General features: G+C 39.3%; 1 protein-coding gene and 1 pseudogene across 1 annotated transcript; both read right to left on the bottom strand.

The window, feature by feature from the left end:
* Positions 1-4801: 4801 nt before the first annotated feature.
* Positions 4802-6489, bottom strand: LOC143846140 (molybdate transporter 1 pseudogene; annotated as a pseudogene).
* Positions 6490-14662: 8173 nt separating this feature from the next.
* On the bottom strand, positions 14663-15612 carry LOC143893044 (uncharacterized). Its single transcript, XM_077397993.1, has 2 exons — positions 15317-15612; positions 14663-15230 (listed from the first exon to the last, which is right to left on the bottom strand). The coding sequence occupies exons 1-2, from the start codon at positions 15590-15592 to the stop codon at positions 14664-14666; spliced, it is 843 nt and encodes a 280-aa protein (XP_077254108.1). The 5' UTR covers positions 15593-15612; the 3' UTR covers position 14663.
* Positions 15613-19721: the final 4109 nt, after the last annotated feature.

Genomic DNA, 19721 nt, shown 5'->3' with positions numbered 1-19721 from the left:
ATCCTAGCCGTAGGTGGCCTTGGCAAAATCAATGGCCTAGATCACTATTGCGTCTTGGGTGTTTTGGGTTGGTCGAATAACCCACTCTTCTAGAATGGGAAAGAGAGATAGCGTTTATCACTTATCTTTCTCTAGAAAGATCATATCGTGTTTTGCTTATCCTACTAGAGTTATGAACCTAAAAATTAGGGGTTTAGAGTTGATCTTGAAGTGTTTGATGGAGAAGTAAACAGCTCTAAACTTCTCTATCAATACCTCCTTAGGAGACTGCTTGCACACGGTTATTTTTTGAGTAGCCATCATCGCTTTCTAATATCGGTAATCCACTAAAGCTTTAGAAAGTAGTTGTGGCCGGTTCCCATCGCCGTTTGCACCGTGGAGCAAGGAGGATCCAAAGAGGGGTTCAAGCTTTAATCGCTATGGCGTCTGGTAAGTTGATCTTCTGATGATTTAATCATCTCGAATAGAAAGAAATTGATTTTCTCTCAGATCTCTAATGCCAAAGATCTCTGTCTCGAATTTCCGCATAAGGTCGAGACTTGTAGCTCTCACATGCAACAGATCATCAGCAAAATGCCTTTTGCAATGGACGCTAGCGAATCCCTATTTCTGATTAAGGAGCAAACAAAACATATCACAAGAATATTTTCTTTAGTGGGGCGATAACTCTGAAAGAACAGATTGCCCGCCTTTTCTTTCTTCTCGAGAGAAAGACGATCATGCCAGCATCACATGAGCCACAAAAAGATGAGTTTATGGAAGGTCGGTCAAGAGATACCTATAGCTTAGGCATAATACGACCAACAATGGAAAGTACAACATTGAAAAAGCACCTGGTAACATATATCTCAAGAGAGGGTCATCTGTTAAAAAGGCATGTTGTCTCTACCTAGGGTCCTTTGTTCAAGCTCTGTCAACAAGGCCTCTTATCCACCAGTGAATATCTTGGCTATTGGAGCTAATGACCCAGGGAACACATTCTAACATGAGTCAAAGACTAAGTACCCAAAGGATACTGTCAACAGATACTGCAGCATCAAAAAGTCAGATGACAGCCGATCATTAAGTTGAAAGAAAAACTATGGAACTGTTATGCCCATACCAGAGCATCTGCTGCAACTTAGCAATTTACACTGTTTGTATTCCTAAAATATATATGTCCACATCCATGTGCTATATGAATCATTTGAATGTAACTCATACGTTGAATATGTTGCGGACATCATTTCGAGTGAGAAATCAGAACAATTGCTATGCCCAACATGCCTCTGCACTTCATGGAAGTGATGTTGAATAATGTTATCCAATGAAATCCCAACATATAGCATTAGCAATTATTCTCAGCCTTGGTTCCTCTGAAATTCAAGGAGCATACTGTTATAATCCAAGTTGCAGTGATGAGAGACAAAGCGACAGCACCACTCTACACCACACAAAGAGAAGAAGAGATGGAGAAGGAATAATATACATTCTTACAAAAGAAAAACAGAGACAAGGATGCAAAAAGGAAGTAGTTGACCAAACCCAAGACAGAGAGAGTTGGGTGATTGTCAATCTCTAAAGATAAAGGGTCATACTCATGTAAGCTAGTCGGACGATGCAATCATGGGTTTTGAGGACATCTTGTCCCCTGCCTGTGTTCTTTTGATATCAATAAAGTCATATCCGCCCATCATTAAGGCATAGAAAACGAACACCAAATTTGATGGCAGATATCTTAGCAAAGGCGGGCGCAAGACGACCGGACACGGAAATAGTTTTCAACAATACCGCGGGGGGTACATAAGATTACATGCTTTGTTCATTTTGTACATTAACAGGGACAGCTTGTCCCGTGTGTCAATATGTAAATTTTTACCTTATGAAATGAAATAGTTACCTTTCAAAAAAATAAAAATAAAGTCACCTTTCAAAAAAAAAAGAAGAAGAAGAAGAAAAAGATAAAGGGTCATACAGTTTACTGTTTTGGCAACTCTTAAGATGGAAACAGCTAGATACGGATCCGGTTCCTCTAGGAGATTTTGATTGTTACCTAACACCTTCCCTCCAAACTCGTGTGAAGGAGACATTGGATTTGTCTCCAAACATACAGAACCTCTTAATATATAAGCATTTGGTGAGGCCATAAACAATTTGATCAATGCTAGCAATGAACTGAGCATTCAGGAGGCCTTGAGCAACACATTTGCGAACTGAATGATAATTCACATTGACGTATTATTTATGAGCATGGAACACCAGTGTGAAGACCATATATGTAGCACTAAGATTGTCAAAATGTAACTTTGCATAAGGGAAGACATGGATACTGAATTCTGTGAAGACTTTGAGGGTGAAATCTGAAGAAGCTTTGAAGATAAGACCAAGGCCAATATAGCCCTTAAGATAGCATATAATCCGTTTGATAACTTATAGAAGAGTAGCCGTCGGTTTGTGCATGAACTTGCGAACTTGATTCACAACATATGATGGGCTTAGGCGGGTTAATGTGCTATTGCTTTGGATCGTTTGACAAATAGTGAAGTGACACCAGTGTTACAGAGTCTGAGCTCCTGTAATGCCGAGCTGCGCCGCATAAACCATGCTTGGGAGTTGGGAGGCTTATTTGAGTCTATAGATGGTTTTATGAAGTTCGCAAACGTGATTGGAGCGGAGTGAGTCAGCTACTGCAAACAAGGATTTGGTTAGACTGTGGTCTGAAAGGCTTCCAACAAAAAGAATTTGGGTAGTCAAGCCCGATCAATGAGTACTAAAACCATCTCAACAACATGATGATAGTTTCTCTTGGCAATTCAGCTTGTGAGAAATAGATAAAGTGCCACATTCCATTAGTGGATAAAATACTGGTGTATTGATGTCTTGTATATTCCCTACCTCCATCAGTTTGGATTAATTTGATTTTCATACTCAAAGCATTTTCACTTAAAGTACCATCCATGATTAATAAATTAAATTTCTATATAGAAGTAATTTAAGTGTTTGTCAACACAAATCTGGATGAAGTGGTTCTAAAGTTGAAATAGAGCACAAAGGGGAACGTGGAAAAGGAAATTTGCAGTGATTTCCAGCCAAACAACTATAACATTATGAAATGTCAACTTCACTGGTGCTAACTGACCAGGCCCGCTATCTGCCTTTAAGTGATAGGGGGCTTCCCTAAAATGAATGAGATCCTTAAGGAGGATGGCACTTGGGATCTTAGCAGAGGAGATCCGGTAACTGAGAATGTCCTAGATAACATCGTTAACCGTGATTTTCCCTAAGAAATTGGTTATTAGCCTACATAGTATTCAACTGCAGTAAACTGAAGCTACATGAAAAATGGATTGTTTTAGGCTCTAGTTCTGTAATTTATTGTAGATTTCGGGAAACAAATATACCTGCAAACCCAAAGGGGATTGTGGCAGCGTTCAAATTCTTGTCTTCTCAGACTAGTCCAGATTTAGGCCCTTAAAGTTTGAGGACTTTATTGTGATGATTTGAAGTATTTTACTGTCAAAACCTTTGTTGTTGTTTTCTTAAATAATTATATGATATTTATTGCATTCCTTTCTAGGTCTGACTAGATGGCTTCTAATGATGACACACCAACTTCTATACAGATTTTGAACAGACACTGGTCAAAATTCTTTCCGTGCTAAAACCTAACTGATTAATAACCCTTTTAACATTACTAATTATCTAAATAATTGCAGCTTCTTTCCCTTAAAACTCTACTACTTCTCACTCGAAACCCCTCAAAAATCATAAAATGAGTCACCCAAAGAATGTATCTCCAAGATGAACAATTCTCCATTCTTTAAGAAGATGCAAGGTTTGTTTGGTACTAAACCAATACGTCGAAAGCCCCAGGACCGATGGAATGCGTTTGGCACATTCCACCGTGCTCCGCAGCCGGCTTGTGGCCCATTCTGTGACGGCTTTCACTCTTAGGTGTTCTCTAGGTAACCCTTTGCACAGGTCGCCTCTTCCGCCAGAGGCTCACTTTGTGACGGCTCTCATTCTGGTTGTTCCACGTAGCCCTTTTCACAGTTTGCCCCTTTCACCCGGGGGCCCACTCTGTGATGGTTTTCACTCCCGTTACTCCGAGTACCCCTTTTTAGAGGTCACCCCTTCTGTTACTCGAACACAAAATGCAGTATTGGCTCTGATACCAAATATTAGGTACCTAACCAATATGCCAAAAGCCCCATGAATGATGGAAGGCATTAGGCTAGGCCCTTAAACCACTTAGGATTGTAACAAGATTAAACCTTATAATAAATAATAAATGCGAAACTAACAAAGCAATGCAATTCAGATCTTTTGAGCCACAATACAACAGATTCCTCTTCTCCTTGCACAATCATTACACATGATCACTAATCTAAAGGTTTTTTTTTTTTGAAAGGAAACCTGAAGGTTTTTTTTTCACCAACTTTAGAATGTTGAACTTCTCCACCACTGACATCCAGTACAAATACTGAACACCATGTGGGGTGGGTTCCTTACAAACCCTAGCCACCTCCCTGAAAAGAGGCCTCAAAAACTTGACTATAAACTAATCTTGGAAACTGTTCAACCAAATGCCCAGAACAGATGTATCCTAATAACTTCTATCTCAGAATCAGGTCAAATATAGATGCATTAGGAGGAAATCTAAAGGAAACTCTGTATTTCTGCATTTTGACATGAATTAGTAATTTCAGTGTAGAAGCTTTGATCTTGGGAAAGTTTTCGACAAAATAGCCAAGAGAGAAGCATCCTTATTTCTATCTCATAATAAGTTCATAACAACAGATGCATTTAGAAGGAATTCTGAAGAAAGCTCTGTACTACCTCAAGTTGGAAGAAAAAAAACATAAGAAGAACAATATATCTGTCTCATAATAAGGTCATAAGTACAGATACATTAGAAGGAATTCTGAATAAAACTCTGTTCTTGCTCAAGTTGAAACAAAAACATAAGAAGAACAAATGGAAAACACTTTCACAGAGGCACTTTATTGAAGTATAAGTAGTCTGTGCTATGGCAGTTGTATATGTTTCTTCACCTCCTCTTCCCCTCAAACACGGCGAATGTATAGCTTCTTTAGCCAAATAAGCCTATTTACAAAGACCCCAGACACAAATCCAAGTGCAGCACTCGATCCCACAGATCAAAACCGTCGTGCAAACAAGCATGACAAACGATTCCTCTTTCGACTTCATGTCCCTACAAGCCATCGCCAACTCGATCCCAGCAAATAACAGCAACACCCCTCCCTAACAACCCCACAGGGAATTGATCCAACAACTTCACAATTGAACTCCCAACAACAATTCCCAGCACCAATTTGGCAGCACCCAAAATGGCAACACACCCACCACTCCTCCCCCAAACTTATACTGCCCTGCAAGCCAGCCCGCCCCATGACAACACGGCATTGCCCCAAACCAGCACCCCAATATGTTCATCAACCCACACTCACCGACACCGAAGTGGCCGAAAATCCCTTCTCTGGGAATAAATCTGATGACAATTTACACACAGCAATCACTGAATTCAGAACAGAGAGTGGAATTTGAGGGATAGCCCCCTTCACAAAACCTTCCTTCCATGCATGCCTAGATATCTTCGCAAGCTGCACACTAGATGGCCCAAATTCAATTTCTTTCAACACACTAGTCCTCCTTATAATAGCCAAAACCACACCAAACAAGAAAACAATAAAAGCTGAAGGGAGAGACACCAAAATTCTCCAAACCTTACCCCTTTTGGCCCTTGACTCACCATCTAAAACACCATCTGCCCCATCTTCATCACTCTCCTCTCCCACCCCATTAACAATCACTATAAAAGAAGCACAAACAATAGCCAAAACTAACCCATCTAATCCAAACCAAGGCCTACTCCCCTTAGACTTCCCTGTAGAAAAATTTTGAACATTCCTTACATATTTAACAGCCGTTAGAGAAAAAGAAAGGCCTTGTGAGAGCTGAACTCCTCTAACAACAGGCAAAGGAATGATACGGTATACAAACTCCATCAACCCTGTGATACCCAGAAGAAGAAGAATCCCGGCCGTCAATATCCCGGAGGCCATGATCTCCGGGATGCCGAAATCCTGACCGTTGGAGATGGCAACGGCTGAGATTGCTTTCATGGGTTGAACAGGCATCGGAACGCCGTAGATCATGCCAGTGACAATGTTGTAAATACCGGTGAATATAAGGGTGGTTCCAAGGTTAAGGTCCTTGGCTAATGTCAAGGCCATGACTATAGGGATGTAGGTTCCCAAATCGCCCATGGCTCCGTTGAGCTCCGACCATTTCGATCGGAAAACCAGGTTGGTTTTCACCTTGTTTAAGAACTTGGCCGGGAAACCGGATACCGGCGGAGAGTGGCGGGTTTGCGACGGGTTTTCTGGGCTTTCGCCACGTGGCGCAGCGTGGCTTTGGCCGTTCATGGTGGAGGAAAACTAAGGAAGAAGGTGATTCCGAGAGGTGAGGTTTATAGACTATACACCATTGTTCCGTGTATAGATTTGTACTAGTATCGTGGGCCCATGCTATGCAAGGGTGTAAAATGATGGGCCCTACGCCATCAAAACATTAGGTGTAATATGGTGGGGGCCCACCTAAATACGCAGTTTGGAAAGTGGTGGCGACCCCACTTCATCAATAACATTCGGGGTAGAAATGGTAGGTGGATGCATAGGTTTGGGTAGAGATGGTGGGTCTCATCCATAAAAACTGAGGTGTAAAATGCTAGCTTCATGCTATTAATAACTGGGGGTGCAACTCGGGTCAGGTTGGGTCGGGTTGAGGCCAACCCGACCCAACCTGATTTCTAACCCGGCTGGACCCAACCCAACCCAACCCAACCCAACCGGATTTGCAATTGGGTCAACCCGACCCAACCCGATTTCTAATTTATGCACATGTTTTTTGTGGGCCCTACTGTTTTTTTTTTTTTTGTGCTCACATTCCCACACAAGCATCCACCATATAAAAACTCTGTAACTGAACTGAAGGATAAATTTATGTTGAAATTTAAGCACATTTCTAGCTTCAATGGGAAATGTGTTCAGTTGAAATCGGGTTTTAAGCACATATCGGAATTAGAAATCGGGTTTCGGGTCGGGTGGGGTTGCCCGACACCCCAACCCGACCCTACCCGATTTCCAATTCAGGTTGATTTTTCCCAACCCAATCCAACTCTATTTTGAAAAAAAACCCAACCCAACCCAACCCAACCCAAATTCGGGTTCAACCCGACCCAAGTTGCACCACTATAATAACATGTGTAAAATGCTGGGCCTCACTCAATATTTGTGAAGATTGGAATTAGATACTTTCACCATTTGATTCCCAATTAATGTTCTAGAGAATGGTGCTCTCTTTCTCTCTTCCCTCTCTCTCTCTCCACTCATAATGACATCCTTATCTAATAAATGCTTGTCCTCTCTTTTTTTCCACAAAAATCCAATTGGTGCTCTCTCTCCACGCATAATGACACCCTTATCTAATAAATGCTTGTCCACTCCCTTGTCTCCTCCTTTTTTCTAGCTGGATTTTTGTAGATAAGAGACAAGCATTTATTAGACAAGGGTGTCATTATGCGTGGAGAGAGGGAAGAGAAAGAGAGAGAGCACCATTCTTTAAAAAATTAAATGAGAGACTTCCAAGGTAAAGCTGATGTCACCTCTCTTTTTCCACAAAAATCCATTTTTACTAGCAACCAAACGAAGCATTGAAAATGTTATCAGCACAACCATATTTTGACATTTGCACAAACCTAGCTATCTTTTCTTCTTTAATTGGCTCGTGAGAGGTTTCTGGGAAATGTAATCACCTTTTTTAGAGGTCTTTAAATACTAAAAGAGAAGATGGTTTGTGAGAATATCAAAATATGGTTATGCTAATATCATTTCCCTTTTTTCGTATAGTTTTATTGGATTTGCTAGGCAACCTTCATGAATTTAATGAATAATACAAAATCTGAGCATCCAATGCAACAGCCTTTCCACGAAATGCCTTCTGCGATGGTCCCTAGCAAATCCCTAGTTTTTTATTATTTTAGAGAAATGAAATTTTGGCCAACTATTTTAATAATAACACTCCTCTACTTATTTTACGCTTTCTAGTCAATTGTTATCATCTATTACAATTAAAAAAAATCCTATTAACAAATAAGTCATGCCCTAATATTAGGGACGTCAATAATGCCAAACGATCCGATGGATCCAAAGTGTCTATTGGATCAATATGTTAAGGTCCAAAAGTTTTCAGATCTAAATGTCGCCACAAAATCCGATGGAGCGTCCTAGGTCTTAAATGAGGGTGCCAATGTATGAAAATACCCTTCATGTTTTTCATTTTGATGATCTCTCTCTCTCTCTCACTCTAACCCTCTCTCTCTTCTTCTTCCTCTTCAGCCCTAATAGTGTACAATGTAAGTAGGACCTAATACACTCTCCAATGGACGGTTGTACTCTGAAAATATGATCCGAAAAGCACTCAAAAAAGAAAAAAATAGAGTCGAGGGATCCGAATGGATAGTGACCAAGACATAGGTGGATTCGATCCAAGTCTATGGTTAACAACCCTATGTGATAGAAAAAGAGAAGTGCCACTATTAAGACAAGGTGGTTTGATGCCAAAAGGTGCATTTCAAATTTTCTACTTAACAAGTTGCCATTTCCCTAATTATTCTACTTAAAAGTTAGGCATTTCTCTAATTATTCTACTTCACTAGTTGACATTTCTAATCAACCATTGGGGTGTGATCAAATGACCATAATGGAAAGAGACTCTAGTGCTAAATCCAAAAGCCAACATTTGGTTCTTGTGGAATAAGTAATAAACTGTGCACTGAATTTTGATATATGCCTATTTTTTGTCCTCCAATTGATCTAAATATTGGGAATCTGTAGCCTTATTTTCGTTGACCAGCAGAAGAGACGATTACAATCACCCATAGTGCAACTTTTTAGGGAATGATTGTCCCTATCTGAGTGGTGGCCTGCGGATTGAATGGCTTAAATCGATCAATTAATTTATTAAAATACTCAAAGATGGATTGATACACCAAATTTCGGTATAAATCTCATAATACAATAAGAGCCATTCCATTCTTTATTAAACCCTAGAAATTTGGGGGGTGGGGCACAAAGAAAGAAGGAAAATCCTGTTTGTCGTTGAGAATGAAACTTTCCATTTCACTCACGGTTCGTGCATTGTCCATTCAAATTTAACACATTCTTATCTGCCACCTTCTGCTTTTCTCCTAATACATATATTCGACCTTTTCAAACGTAGAGCACAAAGTTTTTTTATAAATTTAGGCAACGGCATTAGTTTTGGATGTGTAAAAGAGGAAGATACGGATTTAAGACTCTAAGCATTTCCTAACTCCAAAAATTTAATGGCCCTCTACTCCTCTCTCATGTTGGTTAAACACTAGATAAATCCTTGAATTTCTTTTCATGGTGGCCAAACATGCCCTTCATTTTTATGCCCCATATGCCCATATGGGCATAGGATCTTCCAAAATAAGTGATCTTTTGTCAAAGCTAGAGCTAACCTATATTTATTTTCCAGAAGGATACAAATCTCATTTCATCAAACTACTCTTGTTCTCTCTTTTTGTGGGGCTCATGCATGATGAAACCATCTTTGAAGATGAATGCCCCATTTTGAACCTTAGCGCGAAGGTTGCTAACAATGTTCTTTGTAAATGCTTAATGCCTTAAATAGATATCTTCATCTTTTACACGTAGAAAACTAATGGCCGTTGCCTAAATTTATAAAAATTTTGGTGTGCTCGTCCTTTAAAAAAGTTGAATATATGTTCTTTGAGAAAATTATGACAGGATGGAAGATAAGAATGACTTAAATTTGAATGCAGCATTTATGAACCCTGTGATACGGACGTATCTTAATAGTTATTTTTAGTCTTAGATATTATTAGTAGTTATCCTATATTAGCTTAGATATTAGTAGTAGTTATCCTATATTAGTCTTTATTTATTGGAAGGTGATATGTTACGAATCTTTTTAGTAGGGAAAGTAGTGTGAGAGAGACTCTAGAGAATAAAAGAATGTTTGTAACTTTCTTTTGAGGATTATCAATGAAAAAATAGTCTTCTTCTTCCCCTATTCTTCTGTTATTTTTTAGGATATCTCCCCGGACGTGAGATTAATTAAGTCTCTATTCCAAGCGCCGTATTACCCTGATTGAAATGGAAAGTTTCATTTTCAAGGAGAAACTGAATTTTCCTTCTTTCCTTGTGTCCCCTCTCCCAACTTTCTAGAATTTAATAAAGAATGGAATGGCTCTATGTATTATGAGATTTATACCAAAATTTGGTGCATTAATCCATCTGTGAGTATTTTAAAAAATTAATTGATCAATTTAAGCCATCCAATCGGTGGGCCACCACTCAGACAGGGACAATCATTCCCTAATAAAAAAAGTTGCACTATGGGTGTTTGTAGTTGTCTCTTTTGCTGGTCAACGGAAATGGGAGGACAGATTCCCAATACTTTGATTACTTGGAGGAGGAAAAATTCTCATATACCAAATTTCATTGTATACTTATTTAGGGAAATGTTATCGACACTACTGTATTTTGATGAGGGCACTCCTCATTTTCTTCAGAGTACCGTATGGCCTGCACCATAGGATGATCCAAACCGTCCATTAGATGGGCCACAGTCTGAATAGGTTGTGCCCAAAAACGATTTCCATAGGTTGATCCGGGTTAGGGATAGAGGGTTAGGATCAACCCTCTAACTTTCAGATAGGAAGGTTAAGGATCAACCCAAAACGAATATATGTTCTTGGAGAAAAGGACAAGCTGGAAGATAAGAATGTCTTAAATTTCAATGCAGTGCATGAACCCTAATTGACATGGAAAGTTTCATTTTCCAAGGAGAAACTAAGAATTTCCTTCATTCTTAGTGTCCAATATGTCTAAAATTTAATAATGAATGGAATGGCGGTAGCCTTTATGCATTATGATGAGATTTATACCGAAGTCTTGTGTATTAATCCATCTTTGAGTATTTTAATAAATTAATTGATCAATTTAAGCCATGCAATCGGTGGGCCACCACTCAGATAGGGACAACCATTCTCTAAAACTTGCACTGTGGGTGTTTGTACGTCTCTCTGTTGCTGGTCAACGGAAATGAGACGACATATTCCCAATATTTTGATCAACAGGCGGAGGAAAAATCGTCATACACCAAATTTCAGTGTACGGTTTATTTATTTATTGTATTGTAGAAGATCCAAAGGCACTAGAGTCGCTTTTCATTATGATCATTTGATTACACCCCTTTGGTTTATTAGAAATCTCAACTTTGTTAAGTAAAACAATTAGAGTGATGTCTCTACTTAGAGAAATGGCAAGTTTTAAAATTTGCAATAAACCTTTTGGCATCGAAACTAACTTGTTTTGATAATGACACTTCTATTTTTATATTACATAGCATGTCAACCAATAGGCTTGGATCGAATCCCCCTATGTCTTGGTCAGGATCATAGTTAGCAGCACTCTGTTTAAAAAAAAAACATGTTTTATTGGTGTGCCGTTTAATACCTCAGTTTAAAACTTTTACAGTAAAAAAAACTCCTGTTTTTTTAGGCAAACATTTTAAACAAGTTTAAAAAGCGTCTTAAACATTTTAAACACGTTTTTTTGGCTAACTTTCCAAATTTACCCCCACCATATTTTGTAAATGACAAAAATTTAAACTCATTTTGTTTCCATTTTTTTACTATGTTTTTCGAACCTCTGCGGAATTAAACTCGAATTTTTGCGGTCTCGTCTTTTTGAGGGATCATGTTTTGCTAACTATTTCGGATCTTTTGGGTCCATTATTAACATCCCTAATATTACAGCATCTCTACTAAATTGTTAATAAGATTTTTGGAAGAAAATATCGTAGGGAGGCCGCCAAGCCCACGAAAGCCACTCTTTTTAGAATTGTAATAGACGTTAACAACTAACTAGAAAGTGTAAAATAAAAATAAGGAAATGATTTCAGTGCTCCAATGTTTTGATAAACATGCGCTCCACATGTTTGTCGTGCAGGGCAAACATCTTTACGAGCTTTTTGAGAACAGTAATATTCCTCTCACATCCCTTTAAATACTGCACGACAAAACTTGGAGGGGATGATTATCAAAACATTGGAGTGCAGAAATCATTTCCCTAAAAATATAGGAGTGTTATTATTAAAACACTTGGGGCCTGTTCAGTTGCGCGGAGGAAACGGAAAGGAAACGGAAATGACGTGGCAGAAGGAAATGGAAAGGAAAAGAAACTGCTAAGAGTGCGCGTTCAGTTGCCAGGAAACGGAAAAGAAACAGTAAAGAAACAACAGGAATGTGCATTTAGTTGTCAGGGAAACGGAAAAGAAACATCACAGAAGTGGTGGAAATATCATTTTCTATAAAATGGTATTGCTAGTCATTGGAAATTGCTAAAAAAAAAAAAAAAAAACAGATTGTTATGCTCCTTCCTAAACGACATTAATAGGCCCCACTTTTGCCTTTCATGTGTGATAGGTTCCGCTGATCCAAATGGGAACCATAGTATGACCTTGCCTCAACGCCCTTGATTTGGTAAGCTATGAAACCCAAATCTCACTTTTACCGTTGATAGTAAGATTGATTTTCCCCTTTTTAGTGTTTCTCACTGTCATTTGGAAGTGGAAAAAAAATGAGGGTAGTTCCGTAAGCCAGGGCATATTTAAAATTATGTACAAACGATCTGCTTACTTGTAATTGCCAAGTTTAGAATGAAGTCTTATTTTTGGTATAGGTAAACCAAGATAAAAAATAATAATGAGGCAAGTGGGCAACAAAATAATTTGCCTGCATCCCTCAATTAGCAAAGCCGTTTTAACTGCATCCTTTTCAGCATTCAGAAGGTTGCAACTCCATTCATTGGGCCAACATTCTTGCCCGAGTGTAACTGTCCAATTCAACTTATGAGTTCAGAAAAATTTGAATCCATTATTGCTCCATATGAGGCTAACGCATATATGGTTTACTTCTCAATTCAAGAAACAAAGAAAGGGGAATTGTTGCACAAGGTTTTGAACTCTGTTTGATTGCCTGAAGAAAATAGCCATCATACATGACTCCAGTATACAGAAACAAACATCCATTCTAGGATAAAAAAGTTATGATTATGCATCAGACTTCAAGAATGTGGTGTATACAATCCACCAGTCAGAACTATGGCGTGAACTGAAATAGATCCTGAGCCTTTGACAAAATTGTGTCCCAGATCACATAGAAGGATGAAAATAGCATGTAAATAGCTATATTCGTATCTTTGCCACTAAATCATTTTGTCTGTGATCCAAAAAGAATATCTGCTCCAACAATATCCCATCTTTGAAACAAAACCTGTTGTGCCAAGATATGAATCCAACAATACAAAACCATCATCATAGTGAAGCATTTTAACCTACATGCATTAGACCCAGAAACATGATAAGTTGATTAGGCCTAAGAAAGAAGTGTCTAGGAATGCAGCACACGGAGAATGGCATGCTACAGAGGATGGCATCCTGTACATTACAATTGAACTGTTGAGATTTGGGACAAGGCCCATCTATGGTGAGGACATCAAATGAATGGCTTACATCATCAAAAGATAAGCTACAGAGGATGGCATCCTGTACAGTTCCATTCACGTTAGATTTGGCTTAATCTGTTTACAGAAAAGCATTGTTAAGTCAATATTTAAAAAATAATAACATATGTTTCTCCTACATGACCAACAATTTAAGAGCTTGATAATGTGAATTCAGATACCAGCCACGAATTCCACAGCCTAGTTAATCATAACTCATGAAGAACAGAAAACAAAAGCTAGGAGAATATAAATCCCAACCATGTGTAAGTATGTCATAACCCTGGAGCATATCTTATCTGTATGAACTTATACAAGGCCATTGCTGACAGAGAAGAACTTATACAAAGCCAAATGCCTACTACATGTCTGTACACAAGCTCCTACAGGAAATGGAAAGCAAGTTATGCCCCCTAAGTGTACCAAACAATCCACTAATACAAAAAATTACTCAAAAAAACTTAAGAAGCTGATTTTAAAAGCAATATAATGGAACCAACAAGAAAGAGGGAAACCCATGGTAACACCCTCTGTGGCACCACCTCTGCCCTTTCATTTCGCAACTCTACCTCCTCAACCCTTTCGCTGCTCCGATACCTGGCTCTCTCTAAATATGCGTGTAGTTGTGACTGAGCCTCCGCCAACGTCCCAAATGAGCGGTAGCATGCTCCGCTAAATTTGTCAACTTGCTCATGGCACTCTGGCCAACTGTAGTAAATCCCAGGCCTCCTGCCATTAAAGACAGCATAGTACTTCTGCTTCCCCATACTCACCTAACAAAAAGACAACATATTTTCGATGAAAAGATATCAAAGCATCATCCAAATGTCGAAATAGAAAATATGCACCGTCTGCCATTAACCGCCATCCAAATGTCAAAGATCTCATACACATAATAATAACTACCGCCATAACTACTAACATCCAAAATAAAAGCTACCACCATAGCTACGAACATCCAAAATAAATAACCACCATCCAAAATACAACAAAGTGTCATAAAAAGCATTGTTCATATAATAGTAACTACCACCATAACCACCCTCAATCATCCATCTGTTGCCTGATGAAACGAGCCATCTTCCTTCGGATGTACGACCTCCTCTCATCCTCCTCGTACATGATGAAAAGATGCGCCTGAGATGGATTTATTGTGAGGTACTCCGTGGTCCTCAACAAGATATCCTGCGAAAAACCCCCAACCCCTCTAACAGCTTCGCGAAGCTGTGCAAGGTAAGCAGGGGGACGATCACCTGTGAGGGCATCAGCAACCTTGTCCATGCTTGTTGAGATACGCGACATACTATCCAAATGTGCCCCACCCTGACGAGACCTCTGTCGTCTGGTACCATCTCGTCTTAAGGGAGATGTCTCACTACCACCATTAGTAGGATCTGCTTCTGGAGATGGTGGGTGGTGAGACATGGGGGTATGGTCATCTGCAAAGTCATCCCCAATGTCATCAAGACTGACTGGCTGCGAACTTGCTATGCTTGGATTCTCACGCGTCCTAGCCCCGGCCCCTTTCGCGGACTCATCTCCAAAGATTTTGCACATATCGTCATGCAAAACATGATGGGTAGTGAAGTGTTTCTTATGTTTTGGATGAGCCTGTGAGAAGGAGCATAAAAAATAAGAAGATATTGGATATGATATTACTATAAGAAGATTGTATCTTGAGAGGAAGTGTTTCTTACAGCGACGTAGTCATCGTAGACCTCTCTCTCACAGGTGACCATTTTGGTCTCATTGTCCCAACCAAAACCGCTTCTACTCAGGATGATGCAAACACTCTTATAAGTTTCTTTCATAGTCTTGATGCGGTTTTTAATGTGCTCCTTATTCAGTTGGAGGTTGAAAAAGGCATTCATTGCAGTGGCCGCAGCTACATAAGCATGATCCTTAAAACCATTTGGGATTTTGTACCCCTCTGCGATTTGAACTAGAAGGGTATCTACGAGCACCTTGTCCATTTGGTCATTCCAAATGACATTCTTCCCCCTCTTCTGCGAGGTTTGTGGTGCACTTGTCATTCTGATTCAATATACACATATATGTTCGTTAGGAGTCATACATCCATATAACAACCTGAGATGTATAACAACTTGAATAAATACACATACAACCATCAAAAGACACAGCATACATCATCCAAAACAAGTAGCTACTATATTCCTGCAAAATTTTAATCCATGACACTAATAACAACAGAGTTACTTGAATAAACACACATACAACCATCAGAACATAATAAAGTTACTCGAAACAATAAAAGAGTCAATGATGTCTACTGAAATCATTCCACATCTGTGTGGTAAGCGTGTTTCTAATTTCCTCTCCTGCTCTTTTGTCATCATCCCTTGATTCAGGAGGATCTCGTGGTATGTCCTCATCTTCCACAGTTTGTAGCAAGAGTTGTCTAGCTAGAAAGTTGTCCACATCTTCTAGTATTGCATCATTAGGCATTAAACGCCGAATATGATTATGGATGCAACAACATGCTAAGAAGATGTCAATCTGCTTCTCGATACTGTACATTGGTTCTTCATTAAGAATATTGAAACGCTTCTTCAAGACGCCAAATGTGCGCTCAATGACATTTCGACAGGACGAGTGTCTATGATTGAACAACTCATTACTAGTCCGTGGACGCCGCCCACTCCACTCACTTAGGTGGTATGCGGTCTTACGATGCGGGGTAATGAAATGTCGTAAGAGAGGGTACCCGCCATCGGCGAGGTAAAACTTTCCTACAAATAAAAAAATATTATATATCAGCAACTAGTAATAAGTGGGAACTTGTTTACTAGAATGTAACTATGTCATATACAATGTACCTGGAATAAGTGGAATCTTGTCAGCCCTTGTTAATGCATCCGCTAACACTCTCGAGTCGGAAGCCGAACCCTCCCATCCGGCTAGGATATACGTGAATTTTAAGTCAAAGTCACAGGCCGCCAAAATATTTTGAGCTATAAAATGCTTACGACAAAAGTAGGCAGGTTTGTCTTCAATACGTACTTTAGCACGTATGTATGTCCCGTCTATTGCACCGATGCAATCCTTGAAATATGGCATCCACCTAGGATTCCCCTCAATTTGTGATGGTGTCTCACCTGTCGGTGGTTTGATGAAGAAATCTTGCATACCCAAAATTGCCTTTAGTACCTTTTTGAAATACGTCGAAACAGTTGCCCCTGAACGTCTAGCACATGCTCTAATAGTCCTAACCCTCTGATTATGTGCCACAATATGCAAGAAGATGGCAACTTGCTCCTCCACCTTACAATGGATTGTATCTTCTAGGGTTCCCGCCCGTTTAAATATTTCAACAAATTGACGAAAGCAGCTGACGTTCATCCGTAGCAAGTTATGACAATGTTCATCTGAATCGATGACAAAAGATATGAACGTACGACGCGTTAAGTAATTGCTTTCATAGGGACCTCTGAGAAGATACTTTTCATAGTACTCTTTCCAAAGTACTAAGATGGCAGCAGCACCAGCCATTAGTAGTGCGACTGCTTGCCGAACTAACTCATTCTTACGCTTTAACTCAGCTCTACGCATCAACTCATTCTTCCTCCTTGTAGGACGACGAGGCATCTTACTCTAAATAAGTAGTCAATAACTTAATTAAAAAGACAACAAAGTAAAAAACAGGGCATCTTAAAGACAATCACAAACAATCCATCCATCCATAAACAATCCATCCATCCACAACCCATCCCTCCATAACCATCCATCCATCCATAACCATCCATAACACAATCATAAACAAGACAAACACAAACAATCCATCCATCCATAAACCCTCCCTCCATAAACAACCTATCCATCCACAAACCATCCCTCAACAAACCACCCCTCCACAAACCATCCATCCACAAACCATACCACCACAAACCATCCATCCATCCATAAACCCTCCCTCCATAAACAAACCATCCCTCAACAAACCACCCATCCACAAACCATCCATCCACAAACCATACCACCACAAACCATCCATCCATCCAATTACATGCAAGCACATCTACCTAAAATACATTTATCTACCACATGGAAGGAAAAAAAATTAACTATGAATATTAATTACCTTGCAAATGATGGAACAGTTCTTGAAGAGGAAGCTCAAATGAGGATACCAACCACCTGCAAAACCATACCAACCAAGCATCTGTGTTTCTTCATCAATGGCATACACCCAGATACCTTCTTCTCTCTTTACAGATTAAAAAGAAAAAAACAATCCCATGTTATTTTACAACACTTTTATATATGAGGTCAGCAGCAAAAAATAAGCATAATCAGGGCAGAGCCCTTCATTTTTTTTTCCAAGGACTATGAATATTATTTTTGAACAGGTTGTTGTTGGACGAAATATCAAGGGGACTTTACAGTTGATTAAAAAGAAAAAAAATCCCATGTTATGTTTTTGCAAAACCAGAAACCCATAAACCAAAAAAAACAATCCCATGTTATGTTTTTTAACAGGTTGTTGTTGGGGGTTTTTGCAAAACCAGAAACCCATCCACAATCTAAATAAAAATTTAAAACAATGGCAGACAAAGATTGGGATTTTTTTGGAAAACAAAAAACCCTAACCCCAATCTAAAAAAATTTTGCAAATAATGGCAGACAAAGATTGGGGGTTTCTTGAAAAACCAAAAACTCTTCAAAAAATATAAAGTCGATCAGAAACCGATCGGATCTCTCTCCCCCCACCTGTTCACGTTTGCCGATGCTCCAAAACAGCAAAAATACTCTGTAAGTCATATTCTCTTCCTATTTCTCACTTTCTCCCCTCACTGTTGAATAAGAAGAAAAAAACACACGAAAAGAAAACAAAATCCTCTATTTCCACATTTTTTAAATTCTTCACCTTTTCTTCTGAGAGAGAAATTCGTTCTCAGATCCTAATCACAAACAAACCCTAAAACACATCCTCCAACAACATGATTATTAGACCAAACCCAAACCCAAACCCCTACTTCTTCTCACAATCCTCCAATCTAAACAAAAAAAATCAAAACAATGGAAGACAAACAGATTGAGGGTTTATGAAAAAATAGAAAAGAAAACATGGCAGAGAGAGAGAGAGAGAAAGAGAGAGCAAAAGAGTAGAGAGAGCAAGAGAGGAGGCTAGAAGAGAGAGTACCGGCGACGGACGGTTGCCGACGACGAACGAGAGGGGAGAGAACCAGCAGAGACGAAGAAGAGGGGAAAGAACCAGCAAATACGAGCTTCTAGGGCTTCGTTTCCTCTTTTCTTCGTTTGAAGACAAAAACCGGGTGCATTAGTCGCGGAAAATGAGTCGAATCCGTGCGTTTTCGTCGGATTTTTTCTCTCGGAAAGGGCTTAGACATGTAGATATTACGGATTCCACGTAAGCAGTTTCTTTTCTGTGCGCTTTCCGAATCCGCCTAACAAAACGTCGCTTTTTTAGTGAATCCACAGAAACTGAGCTCCTTTTCTTTTCCGTTTCCGAATCCTCCGCGCAACTGAACAGGGCCTTGCAGAATTTCATTTCTCTGAAATAAAATAAAACTACAAAAATTAACAAGGAAAATGTTATCATATTTTGATATTTACACAAACCCAACTGTCTTTTCTTCTCTGATTAGCTCCTAGAGAGCTTTAATAACCTCATGAGACATGACAGCTCTTTAAATACTAAAAGACAAGATGGTCTGTGAAAATATCAAAATATATATGACTGTGCTGTTATCATTTCCCATTAGCAAATGGAGAAAGTATCTGATTCCAATCCCCACCAATATTTCGCCTCTGATTCCCTTCCGCTTATCAAAAGAACCCCATGGCTGGAAACCCCTGACTCGTACAGGAAACCGGGTCATAATATTCCACACACTGAGTTTGCACCGAGTCGGTCAACTGGCCCATTGAAGAAAATCAGGCCATTTTATTTTCTTTTTCTAATTTGGTAATGAGTTTTCTGAATTTTCTTACTCTCATATGTAAAAAACAATTGCTTTGAAAATATTTACTTGAATTCATAGTTGACCCACGTAGTTACCTGGTCGACTCGACTCAGCTACAGATCAGATTTCCGATCCGGGTCTAGGTTTTCCAGCTAAG

Source organism: Tasmannia lanceolata, unplaced genomic scaffold (genome assembly GCF_043159265.1).
Source record: "Tasmannia lanceolata isolate RefF3 unplaced genomic scaffold, GAP_Taslan_0.1 ptg000015l, whole genome shotgun sequence".
NCBI lineage: Eukaryota > Viridiplantae > Streptophyta > Magnoliopsida > Canellales > Winteraceae > Tasmannia > Tasmannia lanceolata.
This window is presented reverse-complemented; position numbering and strand designations above follow the sequence as displayed.

What these genes read in the sequence shown, in the direction of transcription:
- LOC143893044 (XM_077397993.1), bottom strand. Translation starts at nt 15,592, where the DNA reads ATGGACAAGGTGCTCGTAGATACCCTTCTAGTTCAAATCGCAGAGGGG. An exon ending in TCTACGATGACTACGTCGCT is followed by an intron (nt 15,231 to 15,316) that starts GTAAGAAACACT and finishes TCCTTCTCACAG; the next exon opens with GCTCATCCAAAACATAAGAA.